The sequence below is a fragment of the Bubalus bubalis genome, chromosome 16 (genome assembly GCF_019923935.1).
Source record: "Bubalus bubalis isolate 160015118507 breed Murrah chromosome 16, NDDB_SH_1, whole genome shotgun sequence".
Classification (NCBI taxonomy): Eukaryota; Metazoa; Chordata; class Mammalia; order Artiodactyla; family Bovidae; genus Bubalus; species Bubalus bubalis.
This window is the reverse complement of record NC_059172.1, coordinates 32,571,996-32,589,867: the sequence shown is the minus strand read 5'-3', so window position 1 is coordinate 32,589,867 and position 17,872 is coordinate 32,571,996. Positions and strand designations below refer to the sequence as shown.

The window sequence follows — 17,872 nt, the reverse complement described above, 5'->3', positions numbered from 1 at the left end:
CTGAAACTCATCGAGCCCCAAGCTCCCCTGAGCTGCGGCACAACTCATTCATTCCACACACTCAGAGATAAGCCCGCCTTGCCTCACTCCCCTGCCCAAACCCTCCAGGCTCCCCAAAGCAGGTGCCTTCCTTGGCTTCATGAGCTAGCCCTGCACTGCTGGGCAGGGTCAACTGGCCCCGAAGTGCTAACCTTTAGCCACACGTACCCACTGGGTCTCCACTCTAAAAGAGGGCTGAAGACCAGAAGTGGGTGGGAGGCAGTTTGCTTCCCAGCCTAGGGAATCAGGGAAGGTTGGACCTGAGCTTTTAAGAAGAAGGAGTTTGTCTGAGAATGGACGAGACAAGACTGAAATGGGCATCGAGGCCAAGGGCACAGACCAGAGCCTCAGAAACCAAGTCCTGAGGCAACAAGTCGTGGATCTCTGGCTCACGACCACCTTCTTTCTTGCCTTGGATATTCACCGTCCTCTAGGTCCCTCAGATCCCTCAAACTCATCTGAACCCACCACACTCCCTGCTTCTCATCTCTGCTACCCCTGCCCCAGGAAGCCCTCCAGACTCCAAGGCCTGGGCTCCCACAGCCACTAGGCTCCTGTCTGTCTGTCTGTGTCAGCACAGACCACACTGCTCCCTGCAGGCTGAGTGTCTCCAAAGGGCTTTAGCATCAGAGACATGGGTTTGAGCCTTGCCTCAGTCTCAGTTCCTGTGTGCCCTGAGGCAAGCACCTAGCCTTTCTGAGCCTCAGTTTCTTCTTTGGTGAACTGAGGACTACCAAACCATTGTGGCAGGGTGGCTGGAGGATTAAACAAGACGTGGCGTGTCACGGGCCAACACACTGGAGGCAGACACCCTGGAAGCCTGGCACCAATTGCCATCTCTGCCAGCGTCCAGCAGGGGCTGAGAAGGAGCACCCGAGCAGTGGGCCACTTTCCCCACGGCTGACCTCAGCCTCTCTACTGCCCGGTGTCCCTGGCAGTGGCTGAGAGTGTGTGACCACCAAGAAAGCAAGGAAGGGCTGGGCATGAACACAATGCCAGGCCTTGGCTCCTGCTCTTGCTTCCTCCAGGAATACCTTGCTCCCTGGTCTCTGATCAGAGATCTCAGTTCAGTTCAGTTGCTCAGTCATGTCCAACTCTTTGAGACCCCATGGACTGCAGCATGTCAGGCCTCCCTATCCATCACCAACTCCCAGAGTTTATTCAAACTCATGTCCATTGAGTCAGTGATGCCATCCAACCATCTCATCCTCTGTCATCCCCTTCTCCTCCTGCCTTCAATCTTTCCTAGCATCAGGGTCTTTTCAAATGAGTCAGTTCTTCCCATCAGGTGGACAAAGTACTGGAGTTTCAGCTTTAGCATCAGTTCTTCCAATGAATATTCAGGACTAATTTCCTTTAGGATGGACTGGTTTGATCTCCTTTCAGTCCAAGGGGCAGTCCAAGGGGATCTCAAGAGTCTTATTCAACACCACAGTTCAAAAGCATCAATTCTTCGGCGCTCAGCTTTCTTTATAGTTCAACTCTCACATCCATACATGACTACTGGAAAAACCACAGCTTTGACTAGATGGACCTTTGTTGGCAAAGTAACGTCTCTGCTTTTTAACATGCTGTCTAGGTTGGTCGTAACTTTTCTTCCAAGGAGTGTCTTTTTAATTTCATGGCTGCAGTCACCATCTGCAGTGATTTTGTAGCCCCCCAAAATAAAGGCTATCACTGTTTCCCCATCTATTTGCCATGAAGTGATGGGACCAGATGCCATGATCTTTGTTTCCTGAATGTTGAGTTTTAAGCCAACTTTTTCACTCTCCTCTTTCACTTTCATCAAGAGGCTCTTTAGTTCTTCTCTGCTTTCTGCTATAAGGGTGGTGTCATCTGCACATGAGGTTATTGATATTTCTCCTGGCAATCTTGATTCCAGCTTGTACTTTATCCAGCCCAGTGTTTCTCATGATGTACTCTACATATAAGTTAAATAAGCAGGGTGACAATATACAGCTTGATGTACTCCTTTCCCAATTTGGAACCAGGCTGTTCTTCCATGTCTAGTTCTAACTGTTGCTTCCTGACCTGCATACAGATTTCTCAGGAGGCAGGTCAGGTGGTCTGGTATTCCCATCTCTTGAAGAATCTTCCACAGTTTGTTGTGATCCACACAGTCAAAGGCTTTGTCATAGTCAACAAAGCAGAAATAGATGTTTTTCTGGACCTCTGTTGCTTTTTCGATGATCCAACAGATGTTGGCAATTTGATCTCTGGTTCCTCTGCCTTTTCTAAAACCAGCTTGAACATCTGGAAGTTCACAGTTCACGTACTGTTGAAGCCTGGCCTGGAGAATTTTGAGCATTATTTTACTAACAATTGAGATGAGTGCAATTGTGCGGTAGTTTGAACATTCTTTGGCATTGCCTTTCTTTGGGATTGGAATGAAAGCTGACCTTTTCCAGTCCTGTGGCCATTGCTAACTTTTCCAAATTTGCTGGCATATTGAGTGCAGCAGTTTCACAGCATCATCTTTTAAGATATGAAGTAGCTCAACTGGAATCCCATAACCTCCACTAGCTTTGTTCGTAGTGATGATTCCTAAGGCCAATTTGACTTTGCATTCCAGGATGTATGGCTCCAGGTAAGTGATCATACCATCGTGATTATCTGGGTTGTGAAAACCTTTTTTGTATAGTTCTTCTGTGTATTCTTGCCACCTCTTCTTAATATCTTCTTCTTCTGTCAGGTCCATATCATTTCTGTCCTTTATTGTGCCCATCTTTGCATGAAATGTTCCCTTGGTATCTCTAATTTCTTGAAGAGATCTCTAGTCTTTTCCATTGTATTGTTTTCCTCTATTTCTTTGCACTGAGATCTACTCATCCTTTAATTTCTCACTCAATGCCCCTTCTCTCAAAGTCTTTCCTGACCCCTCCTTCCTGCTCCCCTAGGCCCTGCGCATGTTATCCTCTGTGATGAGCTTTTAGGTGAATTATTCCACGTAACCCGATTTCTAGTAACGCCTTCCTTTGTGCCAGGTCCTGTGCTAGCATCTAAGCCAGCCCTGAACTCTGACGCCAGAGCCTGGGTGCTTCTTAGGACACACAGTGGCTACTTCTACATCACCCTGAACCCTATCGTCTTCTTCTCCGTAGGTAAAGAATGGACAAAACTCTTTCTCCCTAGAAACCTGGTAAAGGTGGTAAGTCAGCCACGCTCCCAGGCGACACTACCTTTGGCAAGAGTGGCTTGAGTGCCAAACTGCACCTGGACTGGGAGAAACTGTAAGTGATCTCTTGACCTGGCGGAGAAGCTGGAGCTCTGGGCTTCCCAGAGTGTGGTGGCTTGTTACTGGACACAGCCTGTGCAAAGGACCTGAAGCCACACCTGCTAGGTCGTTATAAGACATATTGGCTCCTTGGAGCAAGAGGTCTCCAAGCCAGGGTGGTTCCCACACTTGTCCGCTGTGAGTCTCATCCCCCACCCCCAGGCTGCCCCCTGGAGGACCACAGAGAATGGCTCCCAGACAGCTGTGTGGACGGCGGCAGTGACTGCCAGGAAGACCCTCCAGCAGAGGAAGACCCACTGCTGTCCTGGTGGCCAGGTCTTCCCTCTCTATGCTTCTCAGAGAATCTGATGCCAAGTGGGCCTAGGCTAGGAGTTTAGCTGGACCTGTGAAGACTCCCCCTACAATGAGCACTGTACTAGGCTGTCTCCCCAATGTGACCGTGAATCTCTTTAGGGCAAGGGCAGCCTTGATCTTGACTCTTTATTCCCACAGCCCACCTAGGACAGAGCCTGGCTGAGATAGCACAAGAGCATGTTGGATGGGTGGGTGGGTGGATAGGCAGGTGGACAGGTTGGCCAATAGGGTCAAGAGGGAAGCAAATAAAAGGCAGGCCCGAGGGCATGAGCAGACGATCACACAGTCTCCCAGACTCTAATAGGAAGGGGCCCTTGGAGGCCCGGCCTGTGATCAGCTGAGAGCAGAGCTCTTAGATGTTGGGTCAGGATCAATCAGATGTGCTCAGAGCAGGGGGGACAGCCTCTGCCCTGCCAATGCCAAGCAGGGCTATGTCGGCCTGGTTCCCTGTGTCCCCCAGGACTGAGAGCCAGCACTGAGGCAAAGCTGACGGCAACAGAGCATCCTCAGAACCTAGGCAGCATCAGCCCTCTCATCTCTGGCCCCCAGTCCTTCCCCACCACCATCCTGATCCCCTGTGAGGGACCTGCCCTTCCTGAGGCCGGCTCCCCAGCATGTGGGTTCCTTAAGAGAAGTGCCAGACCCTCCTTCTTCACTACTGTGTGCCCAGCACTCAGCAGATTAATAAATGAAGACCTGGATTACTTAATTCTTATTAAGTATGTGTGTGTATGTATATTTTCCCAGGAGCTTTAAGTGGATTCATTTACTCATCACAAGGGTTCCCTAAGGCAGGGCCTCTTGCTATCCCCACTTTACAGGTGAGGAAACTGAGACACAGAGACAGGAAGTAATTTGTTCTTGGTCCCACAGCTAGGATATTCACCCAGGAAGTACAGCACCACAGCGGCAAACTCAACCACCAGGAGCAAACGAGGCCATAGCTGGGATCCCAGGGCTTCTCTGAGATCTGCCTCCTCACACTGGCTACAACTCAGGATCCAGACAGCTCTGAGTTGATGTTCCATCCAAAAGGAAATGTGATCACATTTCTGATGGCCCTGTTACCATAGTGATAAGGGAGACAGGAACAGATGCTAAGGGCTCCTTTCCCAGCAAAGTGTTTGTAGGAATAGGGTTGTATGCCAAGAAAGCGGAGCAAGGGGACCCCATGGGCCTCCCAATCTCATTCTAGACATCTCTTCCAGGAAGCCTCCTAGCTGATCCCCCTCCCTGCCTGCCACGGGGGACCAGGGGCATGCTGAGTCAGGGCCAAGTCCAGGAAAGGAGAAGTGGCATCCGGAAGGCACAGATGTGGGAAATTCCGGGGGACGGGGCAGTGCCCACAGAGTGACCGAAAACCAGCGAGTCCTGACCACTCAGTGCCTGTACAGCTTAGAGCAGCCCCAGCTCCAATCTGTAGCTGAAGCCCAGCTGGGATGCTGCCACTGACCTCTGACCCTACAAGACCAGAAGATCAGTCCCAGGCCTGGGCATGGACTCAGCAGCCCTGCCTCCAAGCCTCTGCTCACACCACTTCTTCCTGCCTACATCTCCCGGCCCTCTCCCTACATCTCAGCTTGTGGAAAACCTGTCTGTACCTCCGAACATGGCTCAATAGGCCTCCTCTGGGCAGCCTCCGAGACTCCCACGCAGAGCTGCTCTCCTCCTGCCCCTCATTCCTGCCCCCTCTGTTCCTTCAGCCCCTTTCTTCTCTATCCAAGTGGCATAAGGACCTATCTGCTCTCCACATTATGCCCAGAGCAAGGCTAGGCACTCTAGGGCAGGGGCCACCCCAGCCTGGGCCCTTAGCCTAAGGAGATTTGTTTTACTGGGTTACAGCAAATACACAAAGCCAACCTTACATATCTATGGGTTAGGGTACATGTGAGGCTCCCAAGCCAGAATGGGTAAGAACAGAGTAGGGTGACCATGTAATTAATCATATAAATGATAACATTTCCAAGAGTTAAAAGAGGCACTTTTTTTTTTTTTTTGCAGCATGTGGGATCTTAGTTCCCGGACCAGAGATCAAACCTGTGCCCCCTGCATTGTGGACAAGTGTAGAATCTCACCCACTTGACCACCAGGAAGTCCCCAAATAGGCACTATTAATAACTATGTCAGGGCACAGGTGCAAGTGGGCCTATCCTGGACGAAACAAGACGTGTGGTCACATGTGGTAGGTAAGAGACAGAGCTTGGCAGCCAGGCAGCCCTAGGCCTCCAATCCAGCTAAACCACTCATTGGTCTGTGTCCTTACAAAGCATATGACTTCACCTCTAAGCCTCAGGTTCCCCTCTGATCTGCTTCCTGGCTTGCTGACAACCAGTAGAGAGCCATGGTCACAAGTCATTAACACAATTTTCTCACCCTGGCTGTGGCTGGGTGAGGCCACAGGGCCACCCTGCAGGAGGCCCCAGGTGCACAGGCTGAACCAGGAACCTGCTTCATGGCCCCTCCTCCAGGGTGGCCCTGGATCTCAGTCACCCCACAGGCAGATGGGCCGGCATGCAGGACGGGGCAGTTTGAATATCTCAGGCTGGCCTGGAACTCATCCCTCACTCACACTCCAGCCATCCTGAGCTGAGCTGCTTTCCATAAATGCGGACTTGCAGGCTTTTGTCCATACTGTTCCTTCCACCAGGAACACAGCTCCCTGCCCGGCCACCTCCTACTTTTCCTTCCAAAGGTGCAAGTCATACATCCTTCCCCTCCTCTTTGTGCCTCCCTTCGTACCCCTGGCTGGGTTGGGGTCTCCTTGAGGCTTCTCTAGCCTTCAGACTTCTGAGCACTCATATAGTTTTATCTGTCATTGTCTGCTTCACTGTGCTGACCTCGGAGGACCAAGGACCCAGGTCTACACCCAGTCCTGAGTCAGGACCTTCTCCCTAAAGGGTCACACAGGCCTTGGAGGGACCCAGCCCAAACCAGCCCCTGGACTTGTACCAGCAGCGCTAAGAGGTGGGGTCAGACCACGGTTTGGACACGTCAGCCTCCTCTCCTGACCTCCTCTACCCACGAGGGCAGACTTTCCCAATTGCCCACTTCCTCGTCCTCCTCGGGGTCCAGGCCTTAGCCCTATGCTTTTTTCTTCCTCCAAGGCTGCCCTTGTCCTTCCTTCTCCATCATGAGGCCCAAAGCTCAGCTCCTCTAGCACTTTCCGGGTTCTGTTCTATTTACTTCTGCCCAAGCCACAGCAGAGAAAGTCCTTCCCAGGGTCTCACTCCTTAGACATGATGTTTGCTGGACGCCTCTCAGCTTCTGCATAAGCTGTGAGTCCTCTCAGGCCAAGCCCTCTCCATGCCACAGCACCACCCAACACAGAGGAGGTTTTGGTGACTGCGTTTTGAGTGAATGAATGACCATCACCCCACTCACAGACTGAATACTGGAGGTCAGCAGCTCTCCATCCCTCCATAGAGCAGTGCCCAACTGACCTGGCACCCACCTTTAAAACCAAGGTTTCACCCAGCTCTTTGCACATCCCCTTGGAACAATATAACTACCACTGGCTAAGTATCCCCTTTGTGCCAGGCATTCTCCTGGAAGTCTTTTTTTTTTTCATTTAATCCTCATGATGACCCAAATCATCAACTCTGTGCTCAAGACACGCCTCCTCCTTCAGGAAGTCCACCCAACTGCTCCCTCCTCTAAGCTCACAGTTGGGCGCCCTGCTGTCGTGGGCAGCAAAGGGCTGAGGCCTAGGTCTCCCATAGCAGCTCTTCACACCTCCCAGGCCTGACCCAGTGCTGGCTTGTGAAGGCAGTGGGGGGAGGAAGTTCACCCTTCAGAGAGTGCACGACTGTACTTGCCCCTCTCCCCCATCCCTGGGCTGGCCTGGCCAGAGGAGAAGGTGCAGGTGTTTGCTGGGCCCTGTGGAAAGATGAGCCAAGGGTGCAGGGGTGGGCCAGGCACACAGACACAATTTGCTTAGAGGAATCTCTTTGCCTCTAGTGGCCCAAGTACAGGGTTACTGAGTTCATTAGGGGTTACAGCAATTGGGTAGATCCCCCCAATAACAAAGGCACAACCACCACACCAGCAGGCCTGGAAGAAGGGGTAGGAAGACATCAATAAGGGTCAGCCCTTGGCAGGGCTCCCTATCGCCTAGAAGGGGAGAGGGCAAGAGGGCTTGGATAGGCGAGCTTCCAGAGCTACAGCACCCTTGAACTTAACCCTGAGATAAGTCACCTAAGTCTCCAAAGGGAATCCTCAGCGGGGTGCAAGGAGCCAGAAGTGAGATCAGTACCGGATCGCTTTAGGGCAGAGACCCCACAGAGAAGCAGTCCATGCAGCCCAGAAGACAGGCCCCGGAGGCTCCCAACAAACCCAGGAGAGACACTTAGGGGGAGATGGAGATGTGGAAAGCCCAGGGCAGAAGCGGGGAAGAGAGAGGGGAGAAAAGGAAAGGGCAGGAGAAAAACAGAAAATATAGAGAAAGTGAAAGAAGAGAGGGAAGTCTGAGAGTAAAAAAGTGAGGGGGAGGAGAGCAGCACAGAAAACCTAACCTGTGGAGAGGTGACAGACAGACAGACAGCCTGGGATTCCTGCCCTCCCGGGCCCATAGGAGGAGACTGCCCCCTTCCCTCAGCCGACAGCCCAGCCCACGGCGGCCCCTTGCTCACCCTCAGACGCCCTCTGGATCCAGGGCCCAAGAGCTCCCGTGGTTCCGGCCAGCTGGGCCCAGTGTGCGCCGTGTACCTGACTGTTCAGCCTGTGTCCGACCCGGGCTGGTCTCGCAGACAGCCTGGCCCCGCTCCCCGGGTGTGCCTGAGGCCACGTCTGATTCCAGGTATGGCTCTGCACTCCTGTGATTTGTGTCGGAGTGTTTGTGATCACTTGTCTGAGTGTGTGTTTCTGTGTGTAACTGTGAGTCTGTCTGGAAGAGTGAGTGTGTGTACGTGTATGTGCGTGTCTGTGTCTGAATCCAGCTTTGGTCTCCTCTAGCTTCCTGCTCTCCGCCTCCCCCCGCCCCCTGCAGCCCTGGCCAACGCACACACTTCCTGAAAACACGACTGAGACAGAGAAAAGTCACCCAGAATCCCCTGGGGCAGACACTTCCTTTCCGCCCCCAGGCTGGCTCTCCCCTCTAGGCTGAAGTGGGTGGACAAACTACCCCAGTGACATGGAGCAGGGCCTTCCAGAGTGGATACTCTGGCTGGCCCATCCCCACTCACACAAGAAAGCCCAGAGAAGCTAGGAAAGAGGCTCTCAGAAGAGAGCAAGTTCTGCCCTAGCAACAAGTGATCAGTCTTCAGGAAGCCCAGGGATTGGCTGCGCTGCAGAGGGTCGAGGGCACAGGTGGGAGGCCTTGCGATGTGATTCCAGCTGGCTCTTCTCCCTCAGTCTTCTCCTGGTTTCTCCAGACATCCAGGTATCGGAGTAGGACACGGAGGCCCAGAGCAGGCTAGGGGAGGCTCTGCAGAGTGACCCTGGGTCAGAAATGACCTCTCTGCCATGCTCAGGGAAGCGGGCTCAGAGAGTTCACATCTATGACACTTGAAGCTGAGTAGACAGTCCCAGGCCAACGGGCAGGGTTTGAACACTGCCTTCTCCTGTGCTGGGCTGTGTGACTTTGAACAAGTTTCTCAGTGTCTCTGGACTTGTCAGTTACCTATTACAGGCTTAAGTGATGGTGGGGGTGCAGACCCTTTGGGGGTGAAATAGCGTCCTCCTAGGTCAGGCAAACAGCGAACCTGCTTCTAAGAGTTCTGACCCAGCTGGGGCAGAGGGGAAGAGACCCCATCCTCACTCATTTTCTGCCTGCCTCCCCTAAAGATCTCTCTCTTTCCAAGATGCCTGGGGTGACAGAGGTCAGGTAGTGGGAAGGGATTTGGGGTATTCTGTAACCCTACTGTCTAACCCTAACCCTAACCCTACTGTCCAGGGTCCAGTGTGTGCGGAGGGCACTCACAGGGTGCTGAGTCAGCATGGGTAGCACACAATCTCAGGGCCTGGTGGTACAGAAGCTCATGCAGGTCTCATCTATTTACTCACACAACAAACACTTTCTGAGTGCCTGTCAGGCAGCTGGCATTGTTTCAATGTTGGGGATGTGGCAGTAAACGAAACTGACAAGGACCTGAGCCCTAATGGAGCTGACATTCTAGGGGGCTCGGCCTCTTGGAAGCACATGCAAACACAGCACAAGTACACACTGGCTCACACCTGACAGTACACAAAAAACAACTCACCACCCACAACACACACACTCACAAATGCACTCATGTTCTTGGAGCCCCCACAGTACACAACACTTGGGCACACGTATGTGTGCACACAGACCTTGATAAATTTGTACACACACTATAGCACGTAACCATTGAAATCGTATAAATCCCCACCTGTGTATACGTATAATTATTACACATTTCCTCCCTTAGAACATGTGCGGATGCAGAAATACACAGACATGCTACTACCCTGCTAGATGCACACCTACAGGCGCACACAAACTGGCCCGCCATGCCCTCACGTGGAGTTACTCCCTCCTAAGTACACACATGCACACACAGTAATCAATCACAAATTCCACTGGGGAGCCCAGTGATGGACCGGAGCCTGGGAAAAACACTCCCTCAGTCACCACATGATCTGGTGTAAGAGGCCCTAAGATTGAGAGAGTAAGACCTACGTCACTAGCGGGTACAAGCAAGGACAGGAAGGCCAGATCAGGAAGTGGGGACTCCTGCAACGGAGGCAGGGGCCGGCCAGGCTGGGCCGTCTTCCACTGTGTAGCACAGAGCCTGGGGTCACAGAAAGGGGTTGTGAGGGGACAGGGAAGCCAGTCAGGGTCCAAAACCTGCCCAGCCTTTACCTGTTACCCACACGTAGCCCAGCCTTTGTCTGTTACCCACATGTGAGGCTCTCTCTGCCCTTAGAGTTTTTCTATCTCTGGACTGTAAAGACTTTGCACACCCTGGAAGCCCAGGAGGCTAGGACTGCAGATGCCCACAATTCCAAGTGTCAAAGACCCCAGGATACAGAAGCCAGGCTTGGCAGCTCACCTGCCACTCTACTGCAAGGAATAGCCCCACATTGCAAGGAAAAATTGCCTACGAAGTCTCTCGGCCTGGAATGAATTTTGGGTTCTCTAGCTACAAGGGCGGAGAAGGCAATGGCAACCCACTCCAGTACTCTTGCCTGGAAAATCCCATGGATGGAGGAGCCTGGTAGGCTGTAGTCCATGGGGTCGCTAAGAGTCGGATATGACTGAGCGACTTCCTTTTCACTTTTCACTTTCATGCATTGGAGAAGGAAATGGCAACCCACTCCAGTGTTCTTGCCTGGAGAATCCCAGGGACGGGGAGCCTGGTGGGCTGCCGTCTATGGGGTCGCACAGAGTCGGACACGACTGAAGTAACTTAGCAGCAGTAGCAGCAGCTACAAGGGGCCAGATTCCTGACCATGGGAATCTGGCTTCCCACAGAGTTGGCTAAGTTCAGAACGAGGATCTGAGAGCACAGTCTGGCACCCTAGGGCAAAGACAGGACCCTTGCTCTACCCAGAAAGTCTTCTGAATTCAGGAGGGCCATGGAGAGCCAAGGAGGATACCTGATGGGGAAACAGGCCCAGAGGAGCAGCTTTTCCTAGTCAGAATCACACAGCCAGCTGGACCTGCTCAGGTACCTCGCCTTCTAAGCAGGAACCCAGGCGTACACTTCTTGGCTAGGGTTTTTGCCTCCTCAGCCCTCATGAATGTTCTATGGACAAGGCCCTGCCTCCTGCCCTTGTTCACCTATTCCCAAGCCTCAGAGACAGGTGTGCATGCACACACATCCCATTCTAAAGATGGAGTTAAAGGAAATAAAAATTACTTCTGCATGCAGGAGGGTGGCCACTAGAGGGTGCAGTGGCGCCAGCAAACTCCAATCTGGTCTCTAAGCCAAGCTCCTGCTGCTGCTGCTGCTGCTAAGTCACTTCAGTCGTGTCAGACTCTGTGCGACCCCATAGACGGCAGCCCACCAGGCTCCCCCGTCCCTGGGATTCTCCAGGCAAGAACACTGGAGTGGGTTGCCATTTCCTTCTCCAATGCATGAAAATGAAAAGTGAAAGTGAAGTCGCTCAGTCGTATCCGACTCTTAGCGACCCCATGGACTGCAGCCTACCAGGCTCCTCCGTCCATGGGATTTTCCAGGCAAGAGTACTGGAGTGGGGTGCCATTGTCTTCTCCAAGCCAAACTCCTAGGGGGATCCCATTACTGCTCCCAGTGTGTGAACCTATGAAAGGCACAATAAACTCTTTTTGTGCTCTTACCAATCAAACCTCAAAACACCACAGCCCTGGCTTGGCCTCAGAAGGCCCTTTAATGCCCCTCTCTAAGGGGGAAACCTCCCAGGTCCTCCCCACAGGGGTTCCCTCGGCATGTACTAGGCATGGATCCAGCCAGTGCTCCCCTCTCTTCTCTGACCCTTAGTTTCTCTACTTGAAATAGGACACAAATGCCCCAGAGGACCTGAGCAGGAATTGAACAAGGTTATGTAAGTTAAGCACCCAGCACAGTGCCCAACAATAACAGAGACCAGGGGATCGCTCTCTGCACATCCGTTCCTCCTCCAAGAAGCCTTCCCAGATTAGGCTGACTTGGCCCAAGTGCTACAATAAAGCCCCATTATACCCTTCATTACATACACAGCCACACCTAAGGATCTCCCCTAAGCTGGGCACCCCAGCAAGTTGCAGGAAGGGAGGGCATTTGTAAAGGAAGTTAAATGCAATGTCCACAGAAGTAGGCAGAAACTCAGGAAAACAAGAAGGGGACTTCCCTGGTGGCACAGTGATTTAGACTCCATGCTCCCAATGCAGAAAGCATGGGTTCAGTCCCTGGTCAGGGAACTAAGATCTCACATGCCACATGGAGCGGTGCCCCCACCCCCCAAAATAAAAACATACTGAAAAAGAAAGAAAGGAAATAGGAGTACCAGGAGCTAGGAGGGGGGAAAATGGTTCTGGGGAAGAGAGAGGGTGGGTGAGCAGGATGTGGCCTGAGAACTGACATTTGGCAGGAGCCATGTGAAAGGGGAAGACAGGAGCCCCAGCACCAAGCCCTGGGCTGTTGCTGCGACCTCCAGGACAAGTTCTTCATTCCAGACTCCCCATTTCCTCCACATGTTACCTCCTGACTGCAGATATAGGTGCCAGTTTCCCAGTATCTGATACTCGCCAAGTCCCAAAATGAACCCAACCTCCTCCCAAACTCCCCTCTGTGCTCAGATCACAGATCAAGGACTGACCATCAAGATGGAAACCTGGATGCCATGTGCTTCCTCGTGCCCTCTCTGCTCATGCCCGGCCCAGCCCCAAGCCCTGTCTACTCTGGGGCCAAGCTCTCACTCCAATCTGCCCACTCCTCTCCAGTCTCATGCGCACAGCCTTAGTGGGGGCCTCACAGGTGGCCCTGTGCCTCTCACTGGTCTCCCAGCCTCCTCGTTCACCAACGTTACCAGCAGCCAGGGTCATTCTTTCGTACTCAGTTTTCAATTGATTGCTCTGCTGAAAAGTCTCCCAGCTCCCCACCTGGCCTTCACGGCGTGTTCCACCAGTGCCATCCACAAGTCTCACCGTCACTCACACTGCATTGTCTGTTCAGAGCCGCGAGGATTGCACTTCCCACCTCTGAGCTTTGCACATGTTGTTCCCGCCACCAAGGTGCCTTTCTTACCCCAGTGTCAAAGGCCACAACCCTCCCTCCTGCCCCCTCCCCATACTGACCCTCTAGATCCTCTGCCCATGTCCCTCCCACCCTGAACGCATCCACTCACCTCACCAGTGGGCGGGGGGGCCCAGTGCGCGGGGGCACGGGCGGAAGGCTGAGCTCTGTCAAATGCCGCTTGGCGGGCAGCGGGGGCACCACAGGGTCCTGGGCCGCTGTGGATGGGGCGGAGAAGCAGGTGGGTGGAAGGCAGCTCTTCCGGGGCGGGATGGGTGGGGCGGTGGGCACCCCCTCGTCCTCTCTAGCCGCGGGCAGTGGCTCCGGGAGAGTGGTGGGCGTGGGTGGTGAGCGGAAGACATGGCGCTTCATGGGCACGGGCCGTGGGGCCAGGCGGGGTGCAGGGGCTGGGGGTGTGTGGGCACGGAGCAGGCCAGCCAGGATGCGGCGGCGGTGGCCAGGGAGCACCATGCCCATGTCTACCAGGCGGGTGTCGCTGAGGCCTTGGCAGTCTGTGGCCCACACCAGGCCGTGCTGCTCGAAGAGCCTCGTGTACTGCTCCAGGTGCAGTGCTCGCAGCCACTCGGCCACCGAGAGCGCCCCATCCCCGGCCTCTGCCATGGTTCCTGCCAGCAGAGGCCAGCCAGCAGGGCTCTGTCCAGACCTAGAATAGACACACGGGCACAGGTCAGAGGCAAGCTGTCCAGGTACAGGTCTCCAATCAACAATTCTCTGTGACTTTTCCATGCCATGGGCTAAGCTCGGTGTTTGAGCTTTCTCCCCTGCATCCCATGTGCCAGGCCAGGTGAGGTACTGCCTGGACTCTGAACACACAGGTTTCTCCTAATGCCTGAAACCTGCCACCTCCTCCCCCAGCCCACCTCTGTGGCCTCCTAGCATCCAGCTCCTCCAGGAAGTCCTCCAGGACCTTCAGAGTTGGTGCTGTCTTAATCCCCATCCACGGCCTTGGCCACTGCTGTGGCTGTGTCTGCACCCATGCCCCTCCCACGCTCTGCAAGACCCAGGCAAGGACACAATTCCTTCTCAGGCACCAGTTTTCAGCAGAGGCCCAGGCCCCAGGGATATTAGCAAGTATAGGTGGGATTGAGGGATACCACTGCTGGTCCTTTATAGGCCCAGTCTGTGGAGTGAGCCTTACCCCTACCTCCATGCTCCTGAAGGGAGCAGATTACTCCAGGAGGTGCGTCAACACAGCACCACACAGTCTGATGTCCTGGGCCTGTGGGTGAGTAACCCCTTCCCACCACTGAGGAGGGAAAGGTGGGAATGGATAGGATAAGCCATTCATTTGTTCTTTCAAAACAGCCTTGTACTGGGCAATGGGTACTGAGGTCCCCTACTGATACTCAAGAACTCCTGACCTGGCGAGAGTCAAGGAACAGATGATGCCAAGCAGTGATTAACAGATCAAAAGAAAATGCTTATCTGCTCATCTCCACAGATACTAAAGAGGCATATGATAAAACTCAATATCCAGTACACTTAAACAAAAATTTTAGTAGAACAGAAACTGATCGACACTTTCTTAAACTAAAACCAGCACTTTGCTTAACAGAAAAACAAGAGAAAAACTTCCATCACTATTCCTAATACTACTCTAAAAGTTCAACAAATATACACCATTGGTATAAAAACTGGGAAAGAAGAGTTAATCCATTATTTTAATATGAGTTCTGAATTGGAAAACCCGAAAAGTTCAGCTGAGAAAGTATTACAAACAGTAAAATAATTTAGTAAGATAGCCAGGTTCAAAATTAATAGAATCAATATTTATAAGCAATAACAAAGTAGAAACCAGGATGAAAGACCTCATTTACAACAGCATCACAAAATAAAAACCACCAAGAATAAACTTAAAAAGAAATGCATAGAATCTATAGGGAGAAAAATGTGGACTGATATTAAGGGGCAAAAAGAAGTTCTGGATACACAGAAAGACATCGTATGTTCCTGGATAGAGAGCATCATACAGATATTAACCCTAAGTTAATTTATAAATATGTACTATCCTCCTAAACATACACATAGAACTTTTTGGAAGGATGGGTGGTGGTGGCTAGACAAACTGATTTGAAAGTTCATGTGGAAAAAACAAACAAGCAAGAAAAGCAGGAAAATTCTGGAAGTGAAGGAGTGGGCAAAGGAAGGGTAGAGTGAGAATCAGCCTCACCACATATTAAAACATATAAATTAATTAATAATTAAAACAGCACAGGTTAGGGACTTCCCTGGTGGTCCAGGGGTTAAGATTTCACCTTCCAAAGCAGGGGGTGTGGTTCAATGCTTGGTCAGGGAACTAGATCCTAGATACCACAATTAAAGATCCCTTGCTGCTGCTGCTGCTAAGTCGCTTCAGTCGTGTCCGACTCTGTACAACCCCATGGACTGCAGCCTACCAGGCTTCTCTGTCCATGGGATTCTCCAGGCAAGAACAATGAAGTGGGTTGCCATTTCCTTCTCCAATGCATGAAAGTGAAAAGTGAAAGTGAAGTCGCTCAGTCATGTCCAACTCTTCATGACCCTATGGACTGCAGCCTACCAGGCTCCTCCATCCATGGGAATTTCCGGGCAACAGTACTGGAGTGGGGTGCCATTGCCTTCTCCCAAAGATCCCTTAGGCAGTCAAATAAATAACTAATAAAAATTTTTTAAAAAAGACCCAAATACATTTAAGAATTCAGTAATACAACAAAAGTAACATCTCAAACTAGTAGGGAAAAGATGGATTATTAAATTGTTAGTACAACTGTGTAGTGAGCTACAAAGCTGGACCCCTATATCTTACAACAGGATAAGTTACAATAGATCATGAAAGGATATGAAAAATCTTTGTCTCAGAGAGGCAAAGGCCTTTTGGAAATGATACAAATCCAGAAGGATAAAGAAAAGACTAAAATATTCAACTGTAGACAAAACATTCCTGCACAATTAAAAAAAAAAAAGACACCATAAGCAAGGCCAAGGGGGATAAATGACAAACTAGGGGGCATCACTCCTACTCCAAGCGTAGGCTAATTTTCCTAGGCAGTTAAAAACACCTAGAAATAAGAAACAGACCAATAATCTGACAGATAAATGGGCAAAGCAGATGAACTGACAGAAAGAGAAGTATAAATGGTTCTAACACAGGACATGGAACATGGAACTCACCCTCCTTACACTGAGTGCTGACAAGGTGAGGCATTCCCCTCCCAGGATGGGGCAGCACCACCAGAGCTGCGAAAACCTCAGTGCTCTGGGCCTTCTGACCCAGCCGCCCGTGGCTAGTTCCCTTGCAGTCTTCCTGGTGCGCGTCCAAAAGGACGGATGGAGGGTACTGGCTACCGCATTGTGTACAATGACAAAAGGTATGAAGTAATCAAAATACACATAGACTGGAGAATGGTTAGCTGAATTACAGTGTAATCACACAGGAGAACACTGAGCCATAGAAAATGAGGAAACTCCTTACACAGTAGTGTGGGGTGACCTCCTAAAGGAGTTGCTAAATGACTAAAGAAAAATGAAGAAACTCCATAAAGTAGGAAGGAACTCTACGTGCTCATGAGGATGACCTCCGATATGTATCAACTGACTAAAGAAAGGTTCAAAACACCATACAGAACATGCTGCCTTTCGCGTGAAAAAAACACAATAAACAAAAGGAAAGGATAGATCAGCGTGTGTCCATGGCTAAATGCAGATCTCTGAAATGATACAGAGGATACAGGCGATGCTGGTTGCCTCTAAGGAGGAATGCTGAGAGCTGAGGGGGATGGGAGGGTTTGTTAAAAATTTACCAAAAAACGACAACATGCACACACTGCCCAGGCTCTCGCTGGGCCCCATCAGCTTCCCTGGAAACCCAGCTCCAAGTGGAGGTAAACTTTTCACTTTACATCTTTTTCTATTGCCCAAATTTTGAACTATGTGAATTTTTCTAAAAGGCTCCTGAGGGTCCCAAAGGAAGACACAAACAAACAGAAATACATGTGATGTTCTTTGATAAGGGGCTCCCGACATTACAAAGACAGCAGTTCTTCCCAGGTTAAGCTAAAGCTAACACAATCCCAATTAAAATTACCCACAGGCAGATTCTGAAGTTCATATTCAGGGAATTCCCTGGCAGTTCAGTGGTTAAGACTCTGTGCTTTCAATGCAAGGGATGCAGGTTCAATCCCTGGTCAGGGAACTAAGGATCCCCTATGCCACAAGGCACGGCCAAAACACGAGGTATGGCCAAAAAATAAAGTTCATATTCATGGATATTAAAGATCTATTGTTGGATGGGAAAGCAAGGTGCAGAACAGTGTTTTATTATATAAAAATCTAGGGTAAAGAAAAAGAAAATATATACGTGTACATACACGCACACATACACATAAAACACTTGGATACGTATACAAGACACTGCTGTTGAGGAGGAGACTCCCAACTGGAGGACAAGAAAGGGAGAGTTACCTTTCACTGTATCCTCTTTATCTTTTTAATTTTATACCATTTTCCAACAAATTACAATTTAGATGATAACAGGATCATCTGGAATTAAGAATAAGACCATAATGCACCAGGCATGGAAGGAAATCAAGTA

The 17,872-nt window shown here is 51.1% G+C and overlaps 1 protein-coding gene across 11 annotated transcripts in view; it reads right to left on the bottom strand.

Annotated features, from left to right (window-relative positions):
- Positions 1-17,872, bottom strand: part of ARAP1 (ArfGAP with RhoGAP domain, ankyrin repeat and PH domain 1) — a 62,160-nt gene that overhangs the window by 26,691 nt on the left and 17,597 nt on the right. For 9 of the 11 annotated variants that reach the window (XM_025265761.2, XM_025265763.3, XM_025265764.2 and 6 more), the window contains one exon: positions 13,394-13,945. In XM_025265761.2, coding sequence (XP_025121546.1) covers positions 13,394-13,902 — 509 coding nt within the window. In that variant the 5' untranslated portion in view covers positions 13,903-13,945. Of the gene's footprint in view, positions 1-8,256; positions 8,624-13,393; positions 13,946-17,872 lie in introns of those variants that run through there. The other 2 variants (XM_025265771.3, XM_044929395.2) reach the window with 1 other exon arrangement.